The sequence below is a fragment of the Coptis chinensis genome, chromosome 6 (assembly GCF_015680905.1).
Source record: "Coptis chinensis isolate HL-2020 chromosome 6, ASM1568090v1, whole genome shotgun sequence".
Lineage (NCBI taxonomy): Eukaryota > Viridiplantae > Streptophyta > Magnoliopsida > Ranunculales > Ranunculaceae > Coptis > Coptis chinensis.
This window is the reverse complement of record NC_141461.1, coordinates 64,489,898-64,503,382: the sequence shown is the minus strand read 5'-3', so window position 1 is coordinate 64,503,382 and position 13,485 is coordinate 64,489,898. Positions and strand designations below refer to the sequence as shown.

Sequence of the window (13,485 nt, the reverse complement as noted above, 5' to 3'; positions counted from 1 at the left end):
GATCGGGTATTACCCTCATCTACCCTATCTTCCTCATCCAATTCAACCTTAACGCCAACACTCACTGCTTCTTCATCCTCATACTCTCCGCAACTCAATGATATCTCCCGAACCTCCTCCGATCGAGTATCATCAGAATCAGACATTATAACGAGTCTTTTCTATCAATTACTCAAGCTTAAACCCTATAACCTTACAATGACCTACCTACTTAACAAAACACACCGGACAGAGAGGAAAGCAAATTGAAAATGAAAAGGTAACAGCAGCTGAAGCACTCACCTGAGGAACCCTAACTCTATGTTTTGGCGAAGAAGAAAACATAATACCTTTTGATGTCCCAAATTTGATTTTGTATAAATCGCCGGTGCCAGTTACCAAGAAGTTATGATTACGGCTATACTCTAGCCCCCATTGACGTGTTCCAAGGTAATCTTTTGATTCAGTTATAGATAATGGCGACACGTTTCTTCCTCAATTCGCTTACGATTCGTCACGCGTATATTACGGCGACAACTTCCCTTTCCCGCCAAATCATCATGCCACATGATTCAAAAGTGCGCCGCCCCGGCCGGATCGTCCACTATTTCGCTTCATGCTCCACACGTTCTTCATTTTTTCTCAGGCGTTTCCGGCATAAACACTCCATCGGAGGGGTCGCGGTAGGAGTGATATCCTCATAAAGTTATCATGCACGCGTGTAACATAAGCTTAACTTCGGGATATCGACCTCCAAGACCGACCGCGGAGTAGCTCCTCGAGAACACGTAATGCGCGGCTGTAGTTTAACTTCAAGACATCGACCTCCAAGACCCCCGTGAGTAGCTCCTTTAGGGGTAAGTGGTGCGAACAAAGATGTCTCCGATGCGAACACATGGCCGAGCATTTAACGCCTCGAATAAGGTCACCACCAGGAGTAATCATTACCAAAATCTTACTTGTACTTCCCACCACCGGGAAAGAGGGGCGACCGCGCCAACTCCCAATCATCACATGACTTATAATATAACCAGCCCAACACTCATTCACGATCTCCACCCTACACGTGTGCAAGAGACACACGTGTCTCCCGGATTGACATTTCCTCAAGCCTATAAATACCACCTATTTGAACTACGTCGGGCCTGATTCCTCTCTCCCCTGAAAAGAAAAACCAACAAGAGGATACGTAGGCAGTTCGCTCATAAGCGAACTCGGTCCCTCTAGAAAATCTCAAACCTCTTCCTTCTCCCCTCGCAAACACTAAGGAAAACCAAAATACACCTTTACAGGATCCACAGTTTCTAAGAGATTGTCATGGTATATCAAATTTATGAGTTATATCAAATTTATGAGTAATGCCATTGACCATAGCAAAAAGACAGATAAAGATATATATTTGTACTTGTACAAGAGCAGTAATTGAACTGTCACAACCATGAATTAAAGTATAAACACCACCTCCATACATACATAATAAGAATTTTGTACTCAAAAAAGTTTCATTAAATTAGTTAGTTCTCACGACAGAAATTTTGTCCTTAAATAATGTATTGTACTTAACTACGTATTAGGGAACTTCTCAAAGGGTTGCATACTATTGTAAGACCTGATACCAATCTTTACCAATTCATCTCGCCACTGACATTGTTTAGGCAATTTAACTCTGGGTACAACCAGAAAAGATTGTGTTGAAATCCTTAAGCAGGCATAGGATCATCGAGTGCACTCACTCAATTGTGAACATAGTTTTCAAAGGTGGCCGAGCTTTAAGTTACATACCTACTAACATTACGATGACAAGAAGTTGAGGGTGGTGAGTTGAAGCAACCTTCATTGTGAAACTGGAAGAATGGTTCATTCAATTCCAAGAAGTACGCTCAAAGCCATGGTTCTCAATGGAATCAAAAGTATTACAAACTTACAATAGACGGAAGCTTTACCTAATTCAAATTGAAGGCAGAGCACCATGATACACAGTATAACTTTTAGAAAATTTGTAAACAGAGGTACCTCGACAGAATATACACATGTAACTGTCGTTGTTCTTTAAGAGCACTTTTAATTATTTTCAGTAACTTTGATGTGTAAACCATTTGGAAATGCTATCCCAAGAGTCTGAACTATTTCTCCTCCCTTGATATTGGTCCACCTAAGAATTTTGCAAGGTTAAAGTACTGCTATGTGAATGTTTACACATTCAACGAACCAATTTTACAGAGCACTTTAGGGAAAGTTTTACCTGTATTTCGTGACCAAAAAATGGAGCACCACAGATATTTGCAGCTTTGTGTACTCTGAGCCAGCGCATAATCTCATTCCGCCACCGAAAGGCATGAAATTCTTTGATGCTGTGTTTGATCCTTGGCCCTTTTAAAGGCAACAACAAGAAAATATTTAAAACCAGCTTTGTATTAGTACTGCTATTGCTTATACATATACAAGCAGCAGTCCAACAAATACACTTGAAAAGGCTACAATAAGCACCCACCTCCCATCGCCATGGATTGAAGGCAAGGGGATCTTCGTACTTCTCAGGGTTCAGATGAATGGCAGGAGGGCAGACCACGATTGCCCAACCTGATGGAATTGTGTATCCTGTTGAAATGAATCATCCAAAATGCAGTATCATAAGGTGACTAGTTAATAGTCTGCTATGGCATGTAATGTGCTCACAGTTCCCTTTCAAAAGGGAACTTGATTGCAGGCTTGCTACGGCTTTCATTTGATTAGAGAGATCCTCTTAAAACACAAAAGAATAAAAAATGAAACTGCTAATTTTCTGGATGGTTCACTTACCGCCTACTTGAATATCTTTTGTAGCTCTTCTAAAAATCAACGGAGCAATGTTTCCAAGCCTAAGTGTTTCATCGATTACCTGTGTATAAAAAAGATGAAAAACGAACCAAATTTCTGTTAGACCATGTGACATTATACAACATGAAATAGGATAGATGTTATCTCAATATTTCTGGACTCACATGAGATGTGAAAGTCATGGATTTATATTCATTCCATGTGATTTGAGAATTCACATTTTGCCTGCATCTAAGAATCCTTTCATGTTCATTCTGGAGGGGGAAAAGCCCAACAACAACAACAACCAATACTTCAAATCAAATCGATCAAATTGATCTGACATGGCTGGCAGAAATTTATTATTTGAGAGTTGCAGAACCTTTAATTCCTTCAGCACCACGGGGTGTTCTGAAATAAACTTGATTGCTAAGGTTAGAGCCAGAGAGATTGTCTCAAAGCTGGCTAAAAGAATTGCGAAGACAAGATAAGCTGCCCCTTCTACATTAAAGACAGGTTCATCTTTTTTCATCTCCTCAATGACAACATCAAGGAAATCCTGATGTTGGCTACCGGGAGAATTAAATCTCTCCTCTACCATATCCTTGAGTACTTTCATAGCCCTGCCTTGATCCTGAACAAATTTAGAAGTCAATACCAATTAAGTCCACAGAAAATTGAGCTATGTACACAAAACAATAGACTATAATTAGTACCTAGTAATACCTTGAGACACTTATGGTATGCAGTCCCAGGGACGTTCAATGGAAAGGCCATGAGGCCTTGTAAGAACCCAGTGAACATGTCCTTCAAATTTTCCAAATGATTGTTTGGATCGTAACTTAGTAGTTTCTTCGAAGCCAAACCGAATGCCATCTACCAGTTATAATGTAACAATCAATTAAACAAGAAAAAACAGCAATGGAATAAGAACAGTCTAGGAAGCATAACTCACAGTTGTAGTGACTTCTTTCACTTCGATGGAAGCCTGTTTAGACCAAATGCCAATATTTCTCCGCGCCATCTCTTCCATTTCCATTAGAAGTCTTTCCTTTTGTTTCTCCGTACCAAAGTAATCCAAAACCATGTTTCTGACGTACTTGTGAATATTCAAATTCTTCTTCTCAATAAGGTTCTTGAAATAATCCAAGAACCATATATATAATTCAACTGAATTACCTTCTTGTTGAAAGATGAAATGACTAAATTCTGGGTCTGTGGATATCACAATTGGCCGTCGCGCTAAATTAGTCTTGAAAACTGGCCCATATCTGAGTAATAAAAAGGGGCGTCATCAACGCGTACACATTGTTGATTCCACTCAAACTTCACATATATATCAAATATAGTACTTTAAGGTACAAGATAGATCAACATAACTTTGTAATGTTTAATACTAGTGAATGCCCGTGCCAGTCGGCACTCTAGACGCATTGCTTTTAAACAACACCCCAAGAGAGACCATCTCTATGGTAGCATTGGATCGATGATATAACCATTTCCAACAGTTTTATACTTCATAATCATTTCATATGCATACTCAAGTGAGTTTAATTATTGCAATTCTATGCATTTCATTTATCACAAACCAACTCATTACACATACCCTTATACATTCATTAATTCAATACATATCAGAATGAGAATGATGAAAATAAAGGGAGAGAGTCTTCAATTAAGAGCATCATCATTTTTTTTTAAAAAAAATAAAAAAATCCAGCAGAGTCTCCTTTGTATTTTCAACATTTCAAAAAACCTAAAATCTGTCATAACCACGAAAATCAAACAATACAATTCTCATAGATCAACCATACCAAAATATATAACTTCATATTTATACATAACACAAATTACTTCTAAAACTAAAAAGACAACTCATTAAACATTAAAGAAGACTTTTGCATAATTTTTCACGGGGCTAATTCTAGTAACGAAAGGGAAAAATAAAATAAAATAAATACTCCACCCACTTATCGAAGTTCCTCATTTCTCTCATTCTCCTCTCTATGCACATCGTTTCACACCATTCTCGCTACCATATGGATAAATCCGCCATGGAGCAAAGACTACAATCATGTCATTTGGGAAAAAATTATGGCAATTTAACTTGGTACACCGCAAACAAACCACATACACATGATTTTTTTAGACTTGATACATTTAGCATATTGTTTACAAAAAGAGATGGTTTTCAAAATAAAATAATCTCTATTCTTATTTTTTAAGTATCCACGCTTATCATCAACAAAAAAAAACTATCATAAAACTTACATAGCATATATATGGATACAATATATTATTTATTTTCTAAACCAATAAAAGTAACATTCTTTAATTTCTCACTTGCCTTTTCTCATTGGTATCGATGTCCTTAGAGAAGAACTTCGGGTATCGACATTTGTAGTACAATTTTTCTTGCATTAGGTGGAAGAAAACGGATATTCTTTTGAAGAAGTACATCCGGACATGGCCACATAGAGTTGCCCATGGTGAAAACCGGTGTCCTCAAATCAATGCCAACATATTTCAATCGACCCTTGCGACTTATTAATTGTCATGGCATAAGCTAGTCGAAGCGTGGGAATTGTCGTCTTGATAGTTTGAAAGGCAACTCTGCATTTGAGGGAGCCGAGATATTCTTGGGATGAGTACCGGATTTCCGGCTTTCTCTCCGGTCAAAATTTTAGCTTGAAGGACTTTATCGCACATTGAAGCACCATAAGTCGTGTCCCATTGCAAAGGCCATCTTTAGGTGCTATGTTCCCGAAAGCAACATTATAGGGCATCGGGTTTTAACTTGAGATTGAAAGGTGGTAAGCTAGAAAGGGTCGAGGGAGTTTAGAAACTTCGGTGGGATAGTGAGCCCCACTTGGATTATCAATATCATCTTCGATGATTTTATCTGCCGCCAAATACTCAATGCTTCACCAGAAACAAATTGATTGCAACCTCATTAATTGCACTCACATCATCATTACGGCGGCAAGAATAGTGCGTCGGTTAAGAAATTTGGAGCGGTGTGTCCATAACATCCAATTGGGGATAGGCGAGAGAAGATGAGTTCTTGGATATTGGTACATTTGCGTATTCCATTCGCAATTGTACGCATTCTTTGGGATTCGAACCAATCTAAATGAATCAAAGCAAAAATGAATTCATTAGTTTCTAAAATAGTTAAGTTTATATATGGAACTAATGGAGAAAAAAAAACATTCTAATTAGAAGGCATTAGTAGCACACCTCCAACAAAAAATCGGCGAATTCGACATTCTCGGACTCTGCCATTTCAAGCCGCATGTTACGTACCAAGTGCAAAACTTCTAAATAACTCCAAAGGTTTACCGTAGTGATGCACCAACAAATTGCTCTCTCGCCTAACGGTATAACAGCGGTGTTTGTCGAAAATCACCACCAAGAAGCGTAGTGATACCACCAAATATCTTCTTGTTTCCACAAATATCTTGAAGTGTTCTATCCCTTTGCCTCAACCACGGTATCTATGTTGCATGGGCACCTCGTCCCAAACAATTAGTTTTGTTTCTTTAAATAGGTCGACAAAGGTCGAATGTTTAGTGAAGCCGCCAAAAGTGGTATCCATCACATCAATTGGAATTTTAAATGTAGAATGGCGGTCGTCCACCGCATAATATGCAGAGATGCAATTCGATGATGCCACCATGATGACAATAAGACCCGTCTTTGCGGCCTTTGCAATTGTATTATACAAAAAGTTTTCCCTGTACAACCGCTCCATTCAAAAAGAAAAGTTTGCCCTTGTCACCATATCTTGAATCGGTCCACGTGAAATTATAAGCATGAAGTTGTTCGGCATTAAGGCGACTCACATCAACTCGACCCTCTTCTCCTATGCCTTCATCTTTGAAGTTGGCGTTGCTCCCAAATGAGCCTATTGCCAACAATTTTGCTCCAATCCTCCTTTTGCTTTGGCATGGGCGGGAAATCTTCCAATGTCTTCCCAGATTCTAAAAGGATTTGTTCCACCAGATATAAGCCGTAATCTGTTATTTGCTCATCGGTTGGATCGGGATGTCGTGCTTTGTTGAAGCCGTGTGTCAAGATCATCACATATACTTTCGATGCAAATTTGCTCCAAAGTAGATCCGGTAAGTAACGGATGACACTCTAAAAGAATTACACAAAACAACCTCCGTAGTTGATATCCGGTTTTCATTATCGCCTCTTTCTAGGCATTGTATCCACTCATCATCGACTTCCAACCAGCAGGGGCAATACATGCTTCTTTGTATGTAATTTGTACACGGTATCACCAACTTTATAAAGATATGCAAAGGAGGTAGGCCCTTTTACAACGATGAAAGTAGCAAGCGTAGATAAAACCTCTCCCGGCATTGGGGCTTGCAAAATACATCCTACCAATGGAAGGTCCCCGAGTCCTAGGAGTCCACTCTTGAGAGTCTTTGTGAAAAACATAGTGTCTTGGAAATTCTTGATAGGTAAATGCTCGTGCATTTGGATCTTCAAAGACAACACTTAAAGAAAAGTCCGGTGTTGAGGTTTGGTCTCCGGCTCGGGCAAGAATTGCATCCATGGGCTCTTTGCTATTGAAAACAACCCTATGCATGCCTTCCAAATGAAGCCAATCGTTGGACACTTGGAAACTCTTTATGCATTGGATTCTGAAATAGATGCCATGCGCCTACGGTTGGTCCAATGTACCTTGCATCGATATATTCTTTGAATCTCATCATTTGTTCCCCGCCACCACCTTGTTGCTTTGTCATAGCCTTTGTAGATGTACTTGTTAATATATTTAACAAATTTTTGACACGATGCACAAACTTCAACATTGATATGGCGGTCAAACATTTCGCACGGATATGCATTGTAGGGAACAACATCTCCATTATCAACTTTAACCATTTTATTCCTCCTCTTCACAAAATATTTCTTGCCGATTCGCGCCCGGTAAATGGAGTACCCTTTTTTATCCATAATTGTTTCCTCCACAAACTCTTTTGGATAGGCTTTGGTGCATCGACCATTTTCCATACATGAAGCACTTTCGGATCTCGATCACCACGGGGGCCATGAACCATGCACTTCTTCCGCTGTTTCAAACAATGCGGGGGGGGGGTGTCTGGAGTGCAGGAATCGCACATACAAATTTATCCACTTGCTCATTTTTTGGATCTTGTCATCATGCGCGAGAAATAAAAGGCAATGCATGTGTGGAAGACCGCTTTTGAAATTCAATGGTATAGACATATGCAACCACCCTACCCGAAGATATCATTCTTCAAGATTTCTTTCATAATTGCTTTTCGTTTTATTTCGAATACCGTTGCAACTATTTCAGGGCGAAATTGTCGAAGTCACGGTGTTCCTTGAGCGCATCTTTAATTTCACGCCAATTAGGGTTTGCGATCCACCGTAAGAAAAATATCCGGGTGCTTATAGTGCCTGGGGTGATAGCCATTGAATCACGAAAAATCTCGTACATGTGCCTTGGACTTCCAACATGCGAGGAAGGCAAAATGAACCGTTGGCCAATTTGATCGGGGACTTAATCCCTCAAGTGCAACATCGTCAAGCACTTGTACACATCCGAAGCGGATGGTGTCTTGATTTAGTCTAATGTATCGCAGACGGTTCTCGCTTCATATGCAGCCCAAGCATCAACCAAAAATTCATGCAACAATTTACACCCTAGCAAGATGGATGAGTACTTCGTGGGTCGTTCAAACAAGCGGTAGGCGTAATACAATAATTGGGTGAGTCTTGCATTACTTGGAGCATTTCTCTTGGCCCCACAACTTCAAATCGGGTGACCAACCCAAATCCCCATAAGGAAAAGAAGAACATAATGCAAAAGGCAAATAAAGCGGGATGGCATTCGCTTATCCGTTCCAACTCATGCCCCCTCCTCGAAAGCGAAGTACAATATCACGCATGGCATCAACCTTACTCCCATCTCCGTGCAATATCACCGCAATCTCATCGGTTGTCGGAAGATTGTACCTTCGTCTATCCAACGCGGATCATAGTGTAGATGGACCGGAACATTGTTATTCTCGAAGCATTTTCGATTAAAACCTCAAATGCTTGCTTATAGATATCACAAAACTTGTGGAGTGCGGAAGAGTTTCTTGTACGGTTTTCAACACTTCTCTTGACAAATTCGGGTTGCGATTGTAGCGGTGATCCAAAGCGACTAGGGGATCATAAATATAAAGTTGCGAAAACTTAGGTTCCATCCCCGGATCGGGCAACAATGAACCGATTTGGTGCCGCGAACTCCCCATGGATGAATGAATGAGGTTGGACCACGCCCATGTAACACACGATCGTTAAATTTGCAACCAAGGCGGTAAAGGCATTACACACATTATATTGCGAATCGCTCCGCGGAATAATCTTGCACGTTTATTAGATCCTTCGAATAAAGATTTAAGTGCCAAAGGCAAATGGAGAAAGAAGCGGTAGCTTAACTTTTCCTTTAATGCTTGACAAGTTCCAAATAAAGGTCGGTTCGCCTTGATTTTGATAACGTTCATCTTTCCAATGAAGGGCGAACAAAATGGACAGAGAACATCCATCTTTCCCGAGAAAGAAAGTGGCGATTTGGAGCGAGGAAGCACATGGGCTCTATGAGGATTAAGAATTTCTTCTTCACTTTCATCAAATCCGGTCATATCATGATCACTGCGCAAAATAGACCTATGATATATCACGCTTTTACGGTATGTTGAAACCTAACAAAAGAGTGAGAATTTAAGCACTTGACTTACATAGTGTTATCCTCACAACTTTGCATTGTGACATCTTCCGTGATAGATGAAGAGGACCCAACCGCAGACGTTGACCTCGTTTTCTTAAAGGAATCGATATGTAATCGGGACATAACGTCTTTTCCCTCCTCCGTCTTCGATTTTGTTGTGCTATAGTCCTTTGATCGATATCTTTTTCTCTTGAAGGCGTTGTGCAATAGATCTCCGATTAGGAGGTGCAATAGAAGCTTTGGTGGGAGGCACAATAGATAAGAGATTGGGGAGCCGCGGTAGATCTTCGATTAGGAGGCTTGACGGAGATAACACATTAGGAGCTGCGGGAGATAGTCGATTAGGAGGCACAATGGATAACCTATTAAGAGCCGCAGGAGAGCTTCGATTAGGAGGCACGACGTGATAACCTATTAAGAGCTGCGGGAGATTTTCGATTAGAAGGCACAACAGATAACCAATTCGGAGCCGCATTAGATCTTCGATTAGGAGGCACAACAACAGATAACCTATTCGGAGCCGCATTAGGTCTTCGATTAGGAGGCACAACAAATAAAATATTGGGAGTCGCGATTGATCTTGATTAGGAGGCACATATACCGAGATTAGGAGACACAATATTTCTTCGATGTGGAGGCACATATACCAGATTGGGAGGTTCTGCTATGGAATTGACTGGGTGAACTAACGATTCCCTTCCTCTCTCTTCAATGCGCTCTTTAACCATGATTGCCTAGGAAGCGTCAATTCGCAAAAATTTGGAAACACACAAAGTTAAAGAATCAAAACGGAGCTCTAATCAAAGAGCACAGCGAAGACTCAAAGTAGTAAATATAAAAAAAGGAAACCAACCAGCAATGCTCGTAGACTTTTCACACTGAAGTAAGACCACCAGTGGAACGAAGTAAGAAATTGCCTTCACTTATACGAGCGGTCAATTTAAATAAAATCACTTCCTATTAAATAAAAGGATTCTCCACTTCCTATTAGATATTGAAATTATAACAAATTGGCAAGAGTTTGAGTTGTCGAGATATATCTAGGAATTAACAAAGAAAATTCTAATTCTAATTAAGTCCACGTAAGGCGTTTTATCATATCTAATTCTTTCTAGCTATTGTCAAAAACACCCATTAGCACCAATGACCCAAGGAGCAAGGGTTATTTCTTTTCGGATTACATCCGATTTTATGGCGGCAGTCCAGTCTTTTGGTAGTGGGCAATACCAAGTACATGATATTTATACACTTACAATGCCTGATAATCATTTCATCAAACAGAGGCAGGCAAACTTGTATTGCCCACTACCAAAGTTACCCACAATAAACGCAAGAATGATTGGAAGACATTAAGGTGGACCTCCATGGCTTAACAAATGAGAGGGTCCTTACTCAAAGGGCTACATATTCTGTCGAAGACACATTTAAATGAAATACATGCATTTTAAATGAAATACATGCATTTTAGAGTTTCACGCATAATTAAAGATCATACGTTAAGGGGATTAAATTATGCACAACGATACACAAACCCAAATAAGAAGCATACCTTAAAACGCGAAGGAAGACTCCTGAGAAGTTTCACACGTATACAAAGCCCAATAATAGTAGCCATGCTACAATGTTCAACAGTAGGCGTAAAGGTAACCCTGTGAATTGTACACTTATCGTTAAACACTTGAACATACAATACACAATTTATTAGCAAAATACAAAGTACAGTAAATTATACCGAACATGACTATTCTTGTCATTGACTTCAACTGCATCTTCTGTAATAACTTTCAACTCTTCCAATGAATATGGATGCTCGAATATGGTTTAAGATTTAGTTAAGGACTTGAAAATAAGCATAAAACATTTATTAACATTAAATTGAATTATTAAAAAATAAAATAGGATATCAAAAACTTCTAGCTGATCAATGGCTTCTGGAGAGTACTCGTCTTCTGTTCCAGGCCAAGAGAAAAATCCAATAATTTCTCCATCGGGAAAAAGGAAACGATTCGCTAGGAAGAGGTTTTTCCAAGACAGATTAAACAAATAAGCTAGCAGGGGTTGTTAATTAGATTCTGAACTTGTGAAGTGTTCATGGTTTGACGTTGTACAGTTCTAACAATATCTTTAGATCACATCAGTGTAGAGTACAAAGCAAAATCTTGACACAATACGCAGCCACATGTAAAACAATTTGCATAAAATTTTGAGAGCATGTCAAGTGTTTTTCAACTTGATTCCGTGAAGTCTGATGATCAAAAAATATATGTCAAAACATGACTCATCATCCAAAACCATATTGATAAGAATACAACGGTGGTAAACGTACACTACAACAGCCAAATACACTGAAAGTGTGTATATACACCTTAGTGAGTTTTTCCAATTCACCCAAGATCAGGAACACTTGGTTTTGATGGCTTATTTCTGTTTTTTTTGGATAACCTTTGGTTTTTTTTTTGGATAACTAAACCTTTGTCTGAGGCAGTTTAAGTGAGAGCCGTTCTGTCTCTTTTCAAGAAATTAAAATGAAACCGCATCTCTACCATTAGATCTTGGTCAAACAGATCTGGGCCGTTCTTTATTATAGTTTTGTCCTGTAGTGGGAAAAAAAAACCCTATCTTATTAGATAGATGTAAGCTAAATAACTGACAACTGTGTTACCTTTTAATCCTACTTTTGATGAAAGGGTGAATGTCGAACGACGATTGTGATGTAAAAAGGCAAAGGGTTTCTCCTACTATTGGCAACCCCATGGAACCAGGAGGGAGTTTTCCATTAGAAATGGGATTCTTCCATCTATACACCCAATGAGTCGTGCAAACAATGACCAAAGCTAGAACAATTACAAAAAGAGACCACATCTCTTCTGAATGCAGAGATGGTAAGAGATGCAAGGAAGCGAACAGTAATAGAGTATGGTTTGCTGAAAGTTTGAACAGAGATACTTAAACACAAAATCTGAAATAGACAATGTTTTAGTGCTTGGCTTTGTCACGACCACCTAGGAAGAAACAAAGAAAGTAAGAAACTTTGACTACTTAAGTAACGCATTCTCCAACTACTACAATAGTACAATCCACATTCAGTGTTCCTACGCGCACTCCGAAGTAAAAAATATTTGTACTCATTTTTCCACGAAAAATAACACCGTAATGTTTATAGGCACCCCATATCTCAACTTTTAACCACTCTAACAAATGAAGGGGGAGAGGTGGGGATGTAGGGCTGTGAGGAGGGAGGACTGAGGAGCCGAGGATAGGGTGTTGGGCAGTGGCGCCATGGCGGAGCCAGGAATTGTCTCCAGGGGGCCTAGTAATTAGTACAGTGCGGAACCTAAACAAGCACTTGTTTTTTTTTACACTGGAACAATATACACTGAGTATACATGGTAAGCAAAATAGCTATGCATCTGAGAAGACAAAAGCCTTTGTATTGACAAACAAAGTAGCACTGTGGACTTAACACAAGTACTCCACATAGCCACTGGTGTTGGGTGCATTGTTTTTCATAGCATAGCTTCTAACATTATTTCGGAAGCCCGAAATGTTGTAAGAAATGAGTGGACAGGACAGTTCCTAAATCTCAACAAGATATATTTAAGATGCATTCTAATAATTCACATTATTAAATTTTATAATGCGTTTATTAAGCAAGAGAAAGAAGCTCCCAATGCGCAAAAGATCATATAATATTCGACTTACAAAAAAAACCAAAATATATAGAAAATAAAAACCATCAACAATTTAGCAAGTATGTATGTACATAAAATTTTCCGTTAACAACGTCATCATTTGATCTCTAAAACATGCACGCGAGCATTCATTTCCCAATATCAATGCTGGTATAACATTCGCTGTATAGATCTACTGAACATCGCCTACTGAAAATTGGAACTTCCGGATACAAACAGGGCAGAGCCTACCTCCAAAGCCCAAACAACAACCACTTG

The 13,485-nt window shown here is 39.3% G+C and overlaps 1 protein-coding gene across 2 annotated transcripts; it reads right to left on the bottom strand.

The window, feature by feature from the left end:
• Window positions 1-1,796: 1,796 nt before the first annotated feature.
• LOC147493944 (cytochrome P450 87A3-like) lies at window positions 1,797-12,859 on the bottom strand. Of its 2 annotated transcripts, XM_086566121.1 has the most exons (9): window positions 12,198-12,556; window positions 3,731-4,046; window positions 3,502-3,651; window positions 3,158-3,409; window positions 2,961-3,050; window positions 2,779-2,857; window positions 2,471-2,577; window positions 2,222-2,349; window positions 1,797-2,131 (listed from the first exon to the last, which is right to left on the bottom strand). In XM_086566121.1, exons 1-9 carry the CDS (start codon window positions 12,395-12,397, stop codon window positions 2,041-2,043), a joined length of 1,413 nt encoding a protein of 470 aa, XP_086422247.1. In that variant the 5' UTR covers window positions 12,398-12,556; the 3' UTR covers window positions 1,797-2,040. The 2 variants fall into 2 exon arrangements, with proteins under 2 accessions (XP_086422247.1, XP_086422248.1); XM_086566122.1 differs by lacking the exon at window positions 2,471-2,577 and having other exon boundaries at window positions 12,198-12,859.
• Between the last annotated feature and the right edge of the window lie 626 nt (window positions 12,860-13,485).